We start from the raw sequence: 15,858 nt of genomic DNA, 5'->3' as shown, positions 1-15,858 counted from the left end.
GAGATGGATTGACGTGAAAAAAACTAACACTGACCACCAACTAAATATTATATATCTATAAAACTAGAATTTTGTGTTATTCTGACTGAAGAGCTACGTGGAGGGTTGGCGTATAGCAATCTCGTAGAAAGCACAATAAGTACAAAAAGTATGTTGAATAAGTTGAAGTTTAAAAATTATTGATTTTAAAGTATTTTGCTTTATATAAGTGCGAAAAAAAAATATAAGTTCCAGAGTCCTCCCCCTTTGCTATCATCATCATCATCATCCCCGTCTATATACGTCCCACTGCTGGGCACAGGCCTCCTCTCAGAACAAGAGGGCTATACTTTGCTATACTTTGACCGAAAAGGATAAAATACTTAAGTACTTGGTTTTAGTACGATACGAACGAGATAGGAATCACGGGTGGACAAGGGTGATATGGATCTTATTGTATGATTTGTACGAGATTTTTTTTTATAGGCGTTGGTTGGAGATATTGCAATTAAAAGAATAAACACAACTAAAAAATATTATCGGGTAGGTATTTATTAAAACAAAGTTAATCATGTTGTCATAATATTTTGTAATATTTATTCCCATAAGCAACTTAAATACTGTGACACATAAAACATTTACATTTACACAACGATTATACTTATACATACACAACAATTTGTATTCAAAAATTATACATGCCAACTATTGTTTTATTAATATATTAAATCAACATTATTCCCAGAAGTACTTGAGATAATATTTTCTCTCTAACAGAAGTATTACACATGAGCGCATTTATTCAACAGTCACTTTGACTTTTAGCTTTCCAGGTGCCATAGTATTGTCTATCGCACTTTGAATCACTGTCGCATTTACCATTGTTTTCTGTCAAAGGGCATAAGATCGAGGTAGAAAGAAATATTGAATGCGACCCCGATCGCTTCGGCGTTAAGCATAGAGCTGGTTATATTTTGAATCATGCAAAGAGGGCCTACTCACTCAGAAATTAGAATATCGAAGTACGTATTGTGCAGTCCCTCTCTCTCGTATTAAATAGTACCTATAAACATCGATTTTCAAAATTCGTAGTAGCCCTGCTGAATAATGTACTCCGTTTAAACAAAGCAAAAAAGTGCGAAGACTTAAAAATGCATCCGGAAGAATATCTGACTTTCTTAAAATATAAACATCCAGTGAAAAATATGTATTTACAAACAGTAAGATATATTTATTTTATCACTTTGGCATTTAATAGACATTTACGATATGGTCCAGGCGTTATAGCGAGTATTTTTCATACTCATAAAGATTTTGCACACGAGACATCGATAAGAGCGGGTTTACAATAGACGCTATATAATAGATTTCCTTAATTGTTTTTGTTAAAAAACACGGAGCGTCCCTATAACTTATGAAATTACTAATCGATGAACTAATTAGAAGGTAACTGGCCAATTGACGATGGATTTAACTACAAGTTTCGACAATGGAGCGAAGGATTTCATTTTAACAAAGATAGTAGGAACGGCTAAAATAATCATTACACTTTTGATCTGACAGAGGAACTGATGAACAGTGCTCTATCAATAAAATGGGAGTGAATTTAAACTTCCATCTTTCTTTCAATTTGAATTGAAATCTATTAAAGTTATACATGAGGGGGCTTCGACCCAGTCAGTCACCAACATGGCCATTATTTTTTAAATTAGATTTGTTGTCCAATTAGCAGAGGAAAATATTTATATGCTGTGTAAACGAATATTAGCTGCTAGAAAAATCTGTTACGTACCTATCGTGTGCTCAACCATTAATTCCTTTAATTTAAAGAATTCCATTCCATCTAGGTGGCTCATGAATCATACAAAATCTAGCAAGTCATGACTTATTTTAGCCTAGGCCGAGAAGCTAGATGACAATTATCTCTTTAATAAACGATTAAGTGTGCGCTCGCTCTTTTTTTTAATGTTTAAGTATTTTTTTTTACATATTTCTAGTCTACTTCCAATAAGATACATAATTGCTATGAAAATGGTCTCACTTTTTAATAACTTTCATGCTTTAAAAAAACAATCAAAGAAATATAAAACTTGGTGAAAACTCAATTAAGGATATGTAAGGTTTAACTATTAAGTATCTACACATAATATGTCTAGATAAAATAAGAGATCATATAAAAATAAGTAGATAAAGCTATAAGTAAGATTAGAACCATGATATGACACTCCAAAAATACACTCCTAATATAATAATTTCTTTCAAAATTCACTTAACTACTAAAATTTTAATTTATTACAATCACGATGATCGTTTTATACCACGTCATAGTATTTGAATTGATTTAAGTACATGTAACACACTCATTTAAATTGTATACGGTCTCTACAACAGTAAGTAAACGTAATATTTATTATACACGCCGTATTATAATTTACAAACAGTCACTAAGTTAAGTATTAATGAACCATTTTGTTTTATTTTCAGCTCAATTATTTACATTGTGCATTTTCAGCCTTTCACATAGAAAAAACCACCCTCCATCGTAAAAGCTTAGCCAATGCAATGCAATGAACATTCTGGTCATGGGACCGACTGAACCTTTATACATACTTGGACTTTCCTTTTCCAAGAAAACACTGAATATATTTTCAGTACGAAAGAACAAGGTCGATTTATTCATGCTGGTTTGGTTCTATCCAGTTTTGATATTGAATGTCAGTGCTTTGCGACCGTAGAGAACATGTTACCATGTGTGGTGAAAGTCGCTACTTCTACTAACGGTCCAACCAGACCTACCAAATGGGAAGCGAAACGCGATTACAGGTAACCTTACAAATTATTGGGTATTTTTTAAACACACAGCTGACTCTTTTGACTTGCCTTTTACTTTATTTTTGACTGACAAACTAGGGTTCTTAGTTAATAGTAATCTGTTTTAATGTGTGTTACCTACCCGAATACTCGAAGACAGCCGGATTGATTTGGGAATATTCTATTGTAAACGATACATTTTCTAGGTATTCACATTGACATAGTCACGAACTGATGATGGGATTATAAACACACAACACACACAAACATCACACCTGTATTCCCAAATTCCCGCTTCGGAGCCACTTTTAGCAATTTTAGGTTTTAAGTTTGACAAAAACGGTACAATAGTGACAGGTTGCTAGCCTCTCGCCTACGGTATACCTTAATATCCAGTCGCCTTTTACGACATCCACGGAAAAAATGGAGATGTGTAATTCTTACCCGAAATCACACGGGTTGGGATTATAAAGACATTAAGAAAAGCGTACGCTTCAAATTTTACAGACACAGCAATAGTGATCTCAGAAAACACCATTCGGTGGAGTGGAGTGAAACTAATGACGAAGATCACGGATGGTCAACAGAATAACTCAATAATAACGATTTCACTTAAATTCAACTTTATGAGTTAGTATTAGATTTTTTTCGAGTCAGATTATTTTTTTATGTTATTTGCCTCCCTTCGCGGTTTCAAAATTAGACTTAAATTTGTGCGAAGTCACATATTTTTTGTTTGCGGCAGTCATTTTTGTTACCGTTACCATTCATTCAGTCGATACAAAGGTAACAGCTACAGATGGAACAAAGCAAAGCTACTAGGTTGCAGAGCTAATAAAACGTGGCTCAAACACCCTCTGCGTCTGCGAAACCGCCTTTGGTCACAGTCGCTCCGATGTCCTCTGATATTGGAAATTTAATCACCCTAAACTACCATTTATGAGGTAGAGTAATAAGAAGTTGTTAACCAGTCAAAATAAATATTTTTTAGTACTTTTGTAGCAAGCAATACATACATGGATTTATCCACTTTTGAATGGTATTATCGATTGACTTCATTTCAAAAATTGGATCTAGTTCTTTTATAATCATATAAAATAAGGTAGCATTATCATCAGTTAATGCTACCTATTTAAGTTTCGTTTCAATCAGTAAGCTAGTCTTATGTGCATGGTGGACATGAAGATCTTTGTTCTTGCGTTTGCGGTGCACGTACAGCTAGCCTATTGGGGTCTGCTGGATTTGCTTTCGCTACTAGTGCCCTCCCCACGTGAGCAAATGCCGCTTCGACGTTCAGGCCAGTTTTCGCCGATGTCTCCATAAAAGCGACTTGGTATTCCCTCGCTAAGCGCAGCCCCTCTTCTCTCCGCACCGCACGCTCGAGACCGCTATCGGATTTGTTACCTGGAATTATATTTGATCCCGTCAACAGATAGCCTTGATGTTTTGGGTATTAGGGGCCCCTTTGGTGGTATGAGTACGACCCGTTTCAGGTAAACCTTCGTTACATTCTAAACAATGATACCTACTTTAATGCGATCTTCTTACAAAGATAGGTACCTACTTTACAACAGCCACGTGAGGTCCTAGCACACTAGCGTTTATGGCCGATTTAAAGCATTTTGGCTTTGTTTTGTGGCCGCAAAAAACTTTGTGAAAATTGAATATACCACGCGAAGAAATAAATTTGCTTAGTTACGATCTTTGGAGCAAATAAAGGGCTTAATGATTATGATGTTTAGGAAATTAAAACAACGAGAAAAGCTAAAAATTGAACGTAAGACCTTTTACAAAATCACTTCTTGTGGTGCGGAAATTAAACCGGCAGTGTCTGCAAAGGGCCGGACGAACCCACGAAGGGTACCGTTTTACAATTCATTCACATAACCCTGTAGCCCGTAGCTGTGCGATATGACACGGTTTATAAGTCTGGTAGGCATTTGTATTTTGTATAGCAAATAAACAATTAAGTAACTACACTTCTCATGTTAAAATAAAAGATCACATGAAATCTTAATAAAACACCAAAAGCATTTCAGACATTTCAAATTATTTAGATCCAGTCCTCTTATCGCTTGTTTCTAACAAAGGTTTTACTCGAATCACCTGGCTAAAAGCAAAAATATCCGATGTAGCAAACAAAACAATACCAGAACAATCATGTCTTACCTAAAAGCATAATAACCACGTCGTCCTGTGCGTACTCCCGAATCTCCCCGAGCCACGCCCGAATATTGTCGAAGCTGGTCTTGTTCGTGACGTCATAGAGGAGTAGCAGAGCTGTGAACAGACGCGAGAAATCAAGTTACATAATACATCTGCGTTGTTGGCAGCACTGCTGGTTGTGAAGGGGGAACGCCGGAACGCGTCATTTCGAATTTCAAGTCTCATTTAGGCTATTCGGCTTTCTCTGCTGCCTTTTAACTCATTTTAAAATCATTACATGACTCTTTAGATAGACTTGGACATACTTCAAGAGCATAAAATCAATGTAGGACGGGTTGGTAATTTAAAGCGGTACCTACATATGAGAAATAAAAAAATCTCTGTACCTACAAATCTTTCTAGTATCGCTGGGTGGTTTAGGTAGAGCAGTAGGTATATTATAGATTTATAGTGTATATTGTATTGTCAGTGTAGTATAGCCTCCTGCCTGACTGAGTCCTGACGTTTTTTAACAAACTTAAGACCTAGACGTGGTTGACCTGCTTTGTTATTTTGGATATTATTTCAAAATTCTTAGAATTCTTTATTCTATGAACAATTTGTACTTTATAAAGTACATTCGGCCGTTGTTCATAGTGTTAATTAGTCCTTTATAAAGTACGCGAGGACCCAGGAGGTTAGTGAGTGTGTATTGTAGTATAGTAAGCCTTTTGTGGCCTTTCTTTGAAATCTTGTCGACCATTAAATGAAATTTACAAAATAAATATTAACTATCTACCTACAATTAAGATTGGTTTTTTGGAATCTTTTTGTATTTTTTATTTTAATTCCAAATTTTCACTTTTACGGTCATCCCGTAAAACCTAAATTGAAAATAAAAGCTGAACCAGTGGTGTAGCGGTATAGCACGTGGCACGGAATGCCGAGGACCTGGGTTCGATTCCCAGTGCTGGTCTTATTTTTCTGGTTTTTCTGTGCATCATATTTCAGTTTGTATTTTCAATTTATCTACCTACATCTATTTTGACTCAGACCTCATTATCCCCGACTTCCTCTCTTGTATATTGGTAATACTACTAATATTAAAAATATGAAAGGTTGACTGTGGATAGTTCTGTCTGTAGTAACTAGTCTCAGAATTTCAATTCAACTGCTGGATTCAATGGTTTAAATACACATGCGAAGTCGCAGGTAAAGACTAGTAAGTATTTATTATAGAATTATTAATGTATTTAGAAACTTCGAATCATAAAATTTATTAATATTGTGTTGTTTATTGACAAGTTCATTTTTTTATAGTAGGAATCATTGCGAGCACGCAAGCGAGGGAGCAAGCATGCATGCAAGCCATTATGCAATTAACCATGCACGCTACGAGCATGCAAGCAAGCATGCAACCAAGTATGCAAGCAAGTATGTATGCGTAACAATGCATGCAAGCGAGCACGCAAGGAAGCATGTATTCAAGCAAGCATGCGCAAGCATGCAAGCAAGCACGCAAGCAAGCATGCAAGCAAGCATGCAAGCAAGCATGCAGCAAGCATGCACGCTACACGAACTGTAATGTACCAAGCATGATGAGAACATGTGCTAGGAACTATGAAGTGTAACGAATCATGCAAGTAGGCATGCAAGAATAACCAAGCATGCAACTGCACGCTACGAACATGGAGGATGTTAGTAATATGATGCAGCAAGTATGTAAGAAGTCATGCGCTAGCAAACATTAATTATTGTAACTCAAGCGTCAGCCTGCATTAATAAATGCAAGCAAGCATGCAAGCAAAATTGGACGCGGCATTAAGTTCAAGGGCATGCAAGCGCAACCAAGCGCAAGAAAGTTGCACTTTAGAATATGGAAGCAAACGAAGCATGAATTCAAAGCATCAAATTACCTAAAATAAATTTAACCAAGTCTGTAAGAAGCATGTCGGCTAGCGAACATGGAAATGTAACAAGCTGCAGCAAGCTAGCATGCACGCTAGCGAACATGGAAGCAGACAACAGACAGACAGACATGCAAGAATATAACGTTTTTGCAAGTTGGCTGCACCCTAAAAAATATGGAGGCATGTCGCCTTGCATGTGCAAGCAACACACAAGAAAGCATGCACGGTCGGGTCGTGGCCGCGTGTAACCGCGGCGTTGTATTCACACAGACAAGGGTCGGACCCGCGATGCCCGCGGCGGCTATCATGTTGCCAGTTTAGAGATTTAATCCCTAGAAGTGACGACTTTTGCTTAAATCTTAGCGACCGCAAAAAAGTTTTGACGACAGAAATGGTTTAGGTATCTGGCGACTTTTGGAGTACAAATTAAAACAGTTCTAGAACCAATAATAGATACGACATTTTTGTCAACTCGACACAGAATTATACAGTGCCGCGAGATATATGTGGAAAACGACAAACGCGCTTGCGCACCAAGATCAAACTTTATTTACTTACTTAATTAAATCCAATTTATGTAATGATGGGCGATGGATGAAATTTTTAAAAGTGGCTGATTTTTTTTTATAGACAGGAATAAGCTTATACTAGTCAATGGAAAAAATAACAGATTTTTCTGTAGTACCTACCAATTAATTAAAAAAATAAAATAAATAAATTTTATTCTCGCCTAAATGAACTAGCTACTGCGCATGAATACGGTTTTTAGGGTTCCGTAGCCAAAATGGCAAAAACGGAACCCTTATAGTTTCGCCATGTCTGTCTGTCTGTCCGTCCGCGGCTTTGCTCAGGGACTATCAATGCTTCAAAGCTGTAATTTTACATAGATATACTTATTATGAAAACTATCCCAACAAAATGGTACAATGAAAAATTTAAAAAAAATTTTTTTTGGTACCTCCCATAGAAAAAACCCTTACTTTAGTAAGGGTTTTTTTCTCTCATCCAACCCTATAGTGTAGGGTCTTTTAAATTAAAAGCATTAGGGGGTTACTAAGACGATTTTTCGATTCAGTATTTTTTTTGCGAAATATTCAAATTTAAAGTAAACATTTTCATTAAAAACGAGTTTTAGGGGTTTTTAACTTAAGCTTTAGGAATAAATATTTTTGAGAGTTGGTAACACTGCGCTTGGCTCGCGCTGTTTGTGACGACGGGCGACGGGCGCGGGCCCGCGCACGACCCGCGCCCGCGTTCTGTGTGAAGGCGTCCATATACCGCCATGCAAATACGCCCGTCGCGGGCCCGCGCACGACCCGCGCCCGCTCTCTATGTGTGTTGCCCTTAAGATCAGGGCAACATCAAACATGAAGAGCTCAATGTGGAAGTCGAGTTCCACAAATCCACACGTGTGATCCGGTTTTACTTGACCGCACAACAACGTAATGTGGACTTTATGACAGAGCGATAAGGTTCGGAGTCTTTGGCACGCGTCGCAGACCGTTTGGCAAACGGGTCGAGGCCGAGCCTTGACTTGTCTTGCCTGGCTGTATGCGGTTAGAATCACGGGCTCTAAATAAAAATAAAATAAAAGTTATCAAAATTAATTAATTTCACTAATTAACTTCGATTTAATTTTATTTAAACATCAATGTAGTTTAGGTAAGTAAATATACTTAAGTAAGTATATTTATTTATTGAATGACTTTGCCGATGAATTAGAAATTATTTTATGTAGGTAATGCAATGACTTTTTATTTATTTAACCACATTTTGTAAAACAAGATTACGGCGGTGGTTGACATGAATTCGTCGATGTGTCAACCATGTGTCAACTCAACAACATTGCGGGGCATTCGTATGTTTGTTTCAAGTAGGTCGAAGAGATGGCGTTAGCAGTACCAAATGTTTTCAATAGTTGAGAAATAATATTTAAATATCAAAAATAGTGCTTTGAAATCACATGCGATAAAACAAAAAAAAAGTTTTTATTGTGTGTATGTACTTATGTTTAAGTTATATTTACCATGTGCGTCTCTGTAGTAAGCGTGCGTAACGCTACGAAAGCGCTCTTGCCCCGCGGTGTCCCAAATCTGAAGCTTCACCTTGATGCCGTCGACCGTAACTACCTTGTTCTGCAATAGAGGGCGCTAGTTGTACTAAAATGTTAGTAAAGTAGTAAATTAAATTGCACATTTTCAACAGAGCAAATAGGTAGATAAAAAATAACGCTAAAAGGTTTTATTCTAATGTCTTGAATATGGCGTGCTATCAGACCAACAACTATCTGTTACATTTTTTTTCATGTTCATAGCTACTTATTTAAATACTAGGTAGGTAGTAGGTACCTACTAATACAAGTTAGGCAATAGTCTGTGACCTAGTTAAGTACCTAGGTTTCGAGTTTTATAGCACGTTACGTGGGTTCAGAATTTTATCGTGACATGTACCTAGGTACTTACCATGGGCCATTATTCCACAGCTTCATTTGATAGCATCATAAATCCGTGCCCATAACTTTTAAAATACCTCTTGAAGTCAAACGTTCAGGTGCAATTACATATATATTTTCTGAACTGCTTGCCATAGGTATTTTACATCATGCAATAAATCCATCTCGTTGCCCTGTCACGTTAACAAAGCTAATAAATATAAACTCCCTAAAAAAAGTGGCAGATGCCATAAATCAGTGGAAAAAAAACTGTTCGAATAAAAAAAAATAGGTCCATTTCAACCAAAGATTTCAACAATAAATCAGTCAGCCGAGAAACCGATTCAATCACAGCTGTCACGTGGCGAGGGGCGGGAACAGAAAAAGCGCGCCAAAGTTCGAACGCCAATCGCGTGCCGGCAAACCGGCCATGGACACCCGTGACTGGCCCATTTGAACTTGGAACCCTTGATAGTTATCTTTTTTTGCGAGAATATGGCTAAGTACCTTACCTACCTAGAAAAATAAAATTTTGTTTGAGTCATAGTTTAAGCTTCTTTGTTTTGCAGCCAGTTCTTTTTCCTAACCATGCGAAAGATTGAGGTTTATAAATTACTTACGACATAATTGTTGCTAAAATTTTCAACTAGGCTTTGAAATATTTATCTAATATAAGCAGAAGTCACTTTTATTTTACACATTTTTTTTTAAACCAACAAATGAGCAGCATAATATCCGCCATATCCGTTATTAAGGATTTTGCCGTGGTACCCGGAAGTCAATGCCGACGGTGGATATGTAGTTTCCGGCGAGGAACGTGCCGTCCCGGAACCGGACGAGCATGCAGGTTTTGCCGACGCCGCTATCGCCTAGCAGCATCACCTACGAAGTAATAAACACAGGGTTAATATGCATATTGGAAAAAAGTAGGTAAAAGTATACATATAAATAAGGTAAAAAACTAATTACTTATAAGTATCAACATATAAATAAGGTAAAAAACTAATTACTTATAAGTATCAACATTTACTTGTTTTCTTAGTTAAAACATTTATTCCTTTCCAAGGTTAAGAAACACTGAACATTTTTTTAATACCTTGTTACATTGTTAAGGCTCTTTACTCATTTGCATTGTAATTCAAACTACTTATCCATAGCTACCAAATTTCAATTAGGTAAATCTGATTAAGTATAACTTTCCCAAAAGATGGAATTCTAATCCGAAGTTTAGGTTAAGTGTACCTACACCCACAGGCAGACACCGGGATAGCTAAAAATTAATAGAAAAAAGTCATGCAGCCCAATCTGCCTAATGGTTCCACGACTTCGCGCTGGTGTCACTGACGTTCCGACGAGCATTTTTGCGTACATTATTAAATGTGTGTTGCCAGATAACCACCACGCGGCTAGCGGCTCGGTAGCGCAATAAAAGGAGAAATCGACTTCCTTTAAAAAAATAGAATAAAACCACTAACCTTCCCAAAAACGTCATATTTGTCGTCCTGCTTAGTCTGCTGCTGCCAGGGTTCCGTAGGCGACGGGGGATCGCTATGCGGCATCACGCCAATCTCCTCATTCTTGTCTTCATCTTCTCTAGCTTCTGGAAGGTTCCGTGCCCACGTCGGACGTACTCTTCCGACGACGACGCGTTTCTCCAGCTGCCTGTTGTCCACTGCGTTAGGGTTCCACATTTTTGTCTATGGTTTTTTTTTGTCACTTTAGCACTGGCTAGATGGTTAGGTCATTATCGGTGCACTGTCACTTGTTTTTGATTGGTACTTAACTACCTAGTAGGCACCACTATAGACTGTCAATGGGTGTTTTAGGTAAGGACTCAATAATTTATATACGAGTTGTTAAAGTCATGATTAATCAAATTACCTAGGTACCTACTGACTTTGCGTGGCTATCCATAGTTGTGTCGTTACTTATTTGGCAACTCAATTGACTAACTTTTCAGTTATTAAAAAAAGCGAATTTTATAGTGAAACGCAAATTAATCTGATTTTTTAGGGCTAAAATAGTAATACTTAGCTAAGTAAGTATTTTATTTTCAGTTGAGTCTTAAAATTAATAATTGGTTAATGGTATCTTATTCCTAGTCGTAATAGCAACGTGATTATAACTTTGCGATTGATTATTATGTATATCGTTACATAATATTGTTAGTAAGTACAATATTATGTGTACTTATATAAACATATGCCTCAAGCATGAAACTACCGTGAGACTCACTCATATTAAACGATATTGTAACGGATAACTCACGTCTTAAACTGAGTTTAGCTGGACATGTTTCGGGCTATTCTGTCGCGCGAGCAGAGCGGTGGCGTGTAGTGTGCGTGTTGCGGCAGCCGCCGAGTCGCGTGCTCCTGAGAAGGGCTACGAAAGCCCGAATCATGTCGAGCTAAACTCGCTTTAAGACGTGAGTTATCCGTTACAATATCGTTTAATATGCCTCAAGCATTCCGTTTACCTTCAAAGTTTAAGTAACATACAGCAAGCAGATCTCAAATTCTCTAAGCCAATTAGCAATCTAAATACATGCATACAGGGTGATCCGTCTTATGATCGTACAAGTTCTGCAATACCTCAAAGGTAAACGTTCAGGACTTTGAGGACTTTATTACCTAAGTTATGGAACTTGCATGTCTCGCATATCATGTATGGCTTTAGTTAGATTACATCGTTACGTTAACAAATAGTGCCTATATATAGTTACTGCCTTTGGATTTGACTACAATAAATAACTAACTTCTAATTGTGGTCGTTCTAGGCTGATATGATGATGATGGACAACTTCGAAAAAAATAGGCAGGTACATGAATAATCATCATCAACATCAGCATGTGAGCCGAAAGCCGCAGTGAACTGCTGGACATAGGCCTCCCGGACATGAATAATATTAAGGTTTTTATAGCGGAGGCGCCGGAGGCGGAAGAGGAGGCCAAGAATTTTGCCTCCGCAGAGGCGGAGGTTATCGGAGGCGGTTGTGGAGGTAGAGTTGGAAGTGGAAAAATATAAATTCGTTATTTGTTAAAGTAATAGAAGGACAAAAATATTTATTTTAAATAGGTGGGGGTAATGTCGGTATCACACTTTTTTACTAATAAATAAAATAAAGATAGTAGGTTCAGTCAACTACAAAAAGACCGATGTGGCCATAGTTACAAAAATATGCATACGCGACTTAATTACTTCTTAACGCCCAGAGTTCTTTATAAAGGACTTATTGTAACTTGAACATCAAACTCTATCATACTTAAATGACATAAAGTTTGATGTTCTTAAATCAAGAATTTGACTTGGGCGTTAGGGAGGTAATATTCTTTGTATAAAAATCTTTGATAATATTTTGCTATTGAGGAAACTTTCAGGAAAATACTAAGAAATACGAGCTTTAAACGTGTACGTCGGAGGATGTCTTTCATCTAGGTACCTCCTGAATAAAATTGAGATCAAAAGGGATCTAAAGGTAGCTTAGCGCGTCTTTTATGACACTTAAAAGTTGTTTGCAATATTTTACTAAAGTATCTTTGATCTAATTAATTCGTAAGTACTCCATACTTACGAGTAGTTATACTAAGAGATAAGTAATAAATTAAAATTAGGTAAGTAAGCTTTGTGTGTCTATATATATGAATGTAGAACTAGCGTGAAATTCATTTATCGCTATCCCGTGGGAACTATGCGGTTTTCCGGTATATAAGCTATCCTATGTTTTTCTTCGGGACTCGAACACTGTGTATACCGAATTTCATCTAAATCGGTTCAGCAGTTTAGACGTGATAAGGTAACAAACAAACAGATTTACAAACTTTCGCATTTACATAATATTAGTGGGATGTAGGCAGTTATTTCTTGAACTGAACTGATTTTGTAAATCCCTTCACAGATAGAAAATCCCACTACAATCCCCCGCTAAAAGCGCGCTACCGGTACCATTGCATTCAGCGGGTTTATTACTTTATGTTACTTTATACTCCTACATTGTCAATTTGTTAACTTTTGAGACTAGCACAGAATCAATCCATCAAGATCATAATCATGTTCGTTCACACATTTACAATGTCACATTCGATAAAAATAAAAACTTATTAAAAAATAAACAATGTTGTAAATTCATTTACGAATTTTACGTTATTACAGCGTTAAGCTTTCATTAAAAAACGTTACATGACGAACAAAATACCTCATTAGCGAGTAAATTCACGAATTACGTTAAGCCAAAACACAGCATCCTGTATGCGTAATTTCTACCAATTCCGTTTAATTTTCATTTGGAAAAGGGACTTAACTGCGTTAAGGATAAGATTCTGCCTTAAAGGTTCGGCATGATGGAGTTATTGCGTTCATTCATCGAATTTCGACTCATACCGACTGGCGGATAATAATAATATGCGAACAGAACGTTCTTTCGTAGAAATTCATCATGAAATTAATCAATTATTACAGATTTTGTTTTTACGAGTAATGTATTGCATAATATTTAGAATACACATTTACTAATTGGTAGTGCTTAATTCGCGCATTATTTACAGATATTATTTTGCAGGACCTTGTGCAAGATCCGCCCAGATTGCTACCACCATAATCTTGCTCGCTAATCCTGCTGTGAAGCAGCAGTGCTTGCACTGTTGTGTTTTGGCGTAGAGAGTAAGACAGCCGGTGAAATTACTGGCTCGTGACCCCTGGTGTTGCAGATGTTTATGAGCGGTGGTGATCTCTTACCATCAGGAGACCCACTTGCTCGTTTGCCATCCAGTAATATAAAAACAAAAGATATTTATTGTTAGCTCACTTGTGTTGTCAGTATTACAAAAACGGACGCTTAACAGTTTTCCCATGTCTGTTTCTCCTCTCCACGGCTTAGCTCAGGGTCTCTTAAAAAAAGAAACGCAGTCAAAACCTTGTCAAAACATTCCAAGTAGATGCCAATTTAATTTATTATGTACCTATTGCCTTATTTTAAAGTTTTCATTTATTGAAAAATTAGTAGGTACATACTCCACAACTTTCTCGAGAATGTTTTTTCATGCATATATATAAAAGCTTCACAGGCATTGTTAATAATTAAATTGCAAAATAATCAAACTTGACAAGTGACATTGACGTGACACATAAGAGATACATCAAAAAAAATACACATGTTTTTATGAAAAACGGATTAGTTATGGACTTTGAAAAAACGTCATAAATTAAGTTAGGGTCTTTTTGCTGTTTTACTGATACAATCAATATAATCAATAATTAATTGATTATATTTTAGACAGTAAAAGTTACGCCATTAGTGTCATAGAGAGATTAACTTCATATATTTGTGTGTATATTCGGAGACTTACGAGGCTGAAATAACTATTCCGTCGTCTAGTAACCGGATCGGATTAAACCGCAACTAGGTTTGATCCGATCCGGTTCAGACGCGTCGGTTGCCGACTCACTGTACCGCAGAACCTCTAGGTGTGTGTCTAATAATCTCTCGCATATTAATACATTAGCGTTTACCCGCGGCTTCGCACGCGTAAATCATTATTAGATACAGCAGTTGGATTGAAATTACGGGATTTTATTAAATTCTCGTGGGAATTCGTTCGACGTTAAATTAAAACACCCATGCCAAATTTCATGACTCTATACCCAGCGGTTGTTATTTCAAGATTTTATCCCTATCCCGTAGGAATATCGGGATAAAAAGTAGCCTATGTGTTATTCCAGATGTCCAACGATCTACATACCAAATTTCATGATTCTAAGCCCAGCGGTTGTTATTTCGAGATTTTATCCCTATCCCGTGGGAATATCGGGATAAAAAGTAACCTTTGTGATATTGCAGACGTCCAGCAATTTACATACTAATTTTCATGACTAAGCACAGCGGTTGTAATTTAGAGATTTTATCCCTATCCCGTGGGTATAACTTTTTGTCACATTTCATCCAAATCCGTTCAGCCGTTTCAGCGTGAATAAGTAACAAACATACTCACTCACTGACTCACAAACTTTCACATTTATAATATTAAGTAGGATGGTTGCAACACGATATTCAATTTAATGTAAAAGCAGAATTGACGGTTTGAGAAACACATAAGTAACTACTTTTCTTACAGTTGTAATCTGAATAGGTTTTGCTATAATTATTTTTTTATAGCAGACTTTTTTCATCTGGCTGATTTTTGTTGACTGCGTAATGAGGGCTATCGTTTTTTGTCTCACTAGATGGCGCACTGTTGCTTGAGGTTTTTAAGTATGGCTTGCAAAGTCCGTTTTTAAGGGTGTGAAAACAAAGTTTAGATTAAAATCATATTAAAACACCTTAAAACCGTATCATAAAACTATCAAGTATGCCACAGTGTTCCATAGTCCCTGTTTTGTTCGGAAAAAAGGGACGACAAAGGTTTCTGAAAGACGAAACTGTCTCAAACACAGACATTCATTGCCCCGGAACGCATATTTGTCATAATTAATTTCAGATATCGCAAAATATTCACAAAATTATTCTAATTATAAATAAACCCGCGTAGCTCACCCAAAAACTATGAGATTTGACATTTCGGAGACCTCACGCTACACTAGCGCCTCTAG

General features: G+C 36.8%; 1 protein-coding gene across 6 annotated transcripts in view; it reads right to left on the bottom strand.

Annotated features, from left to right (window-relative positions):
- Window positions 1-3,203: 3,203 nt before the first annotated feature.
- Rab26 (RAS oncogene family member Rab26) overlaps window positions 3,204-15,858 on the bottom strand; it is a 123,624-nt gene continuing 110,969 nt past the window's right edge. For 2 of the 6 annotated variants that reach the window (XM_074088147.1, XM_074088146.1), the window contains 5 exons: window positions 10,752-11,083; window positions 10,048-10,158; window positions 8,872-8,980; window positions 4,960-5,070; window positions 3,204-4,194 (listed from right to left, as the gene is read on the bottom strand). In XM_074088147.1, coding sequence (XP_073944248.1) covers window positions 3,953-4,194; window positions 4,960-5,070; window positions 8,872-8,980; window positions 10,048-10,158; window positions 10,752-10,967 — 789 coding nt within the window. In that variant the 5' untranslated portion in view covers window positions 10,968-11,083 and the 3' untranslated portion in view covers window positions 3,204-3,952. Of the gene's footprint in view, window positions 4,195-4,959; window positions 5,071-8,871; window positions 8,981-10,047; window positions 10,159-10,751; window positions 11,084-11,169; window positions 11,516-15,858 lie in introns of those variants that run through there. The other 4 variants (XM_074088148.1, XM_074088143.1, XM_074088145.1 and 1 more) reach the window with 4 other exon arrangements.

The sequence above is a fragment of the Choristoneura fumiferana genome, chromosome 5 (genome assembly GCF_025370935.1).
Source record: "Choristoneura fumiferana chromosome 5, NRCan_CFum_1, whole genome shotgun sequence".
Taxonomy (NCBI): Eukaryota; Metazoa; Arthropoda; class Insecta; order Lepidoptera; family Tortricidae; genus Choristoneura; species Choristoneura fumiferana.
Note: the sequence above shows the minus strand (reverse complement) of the source record. Positions and strands in the feature narration are given on the sequence as shown.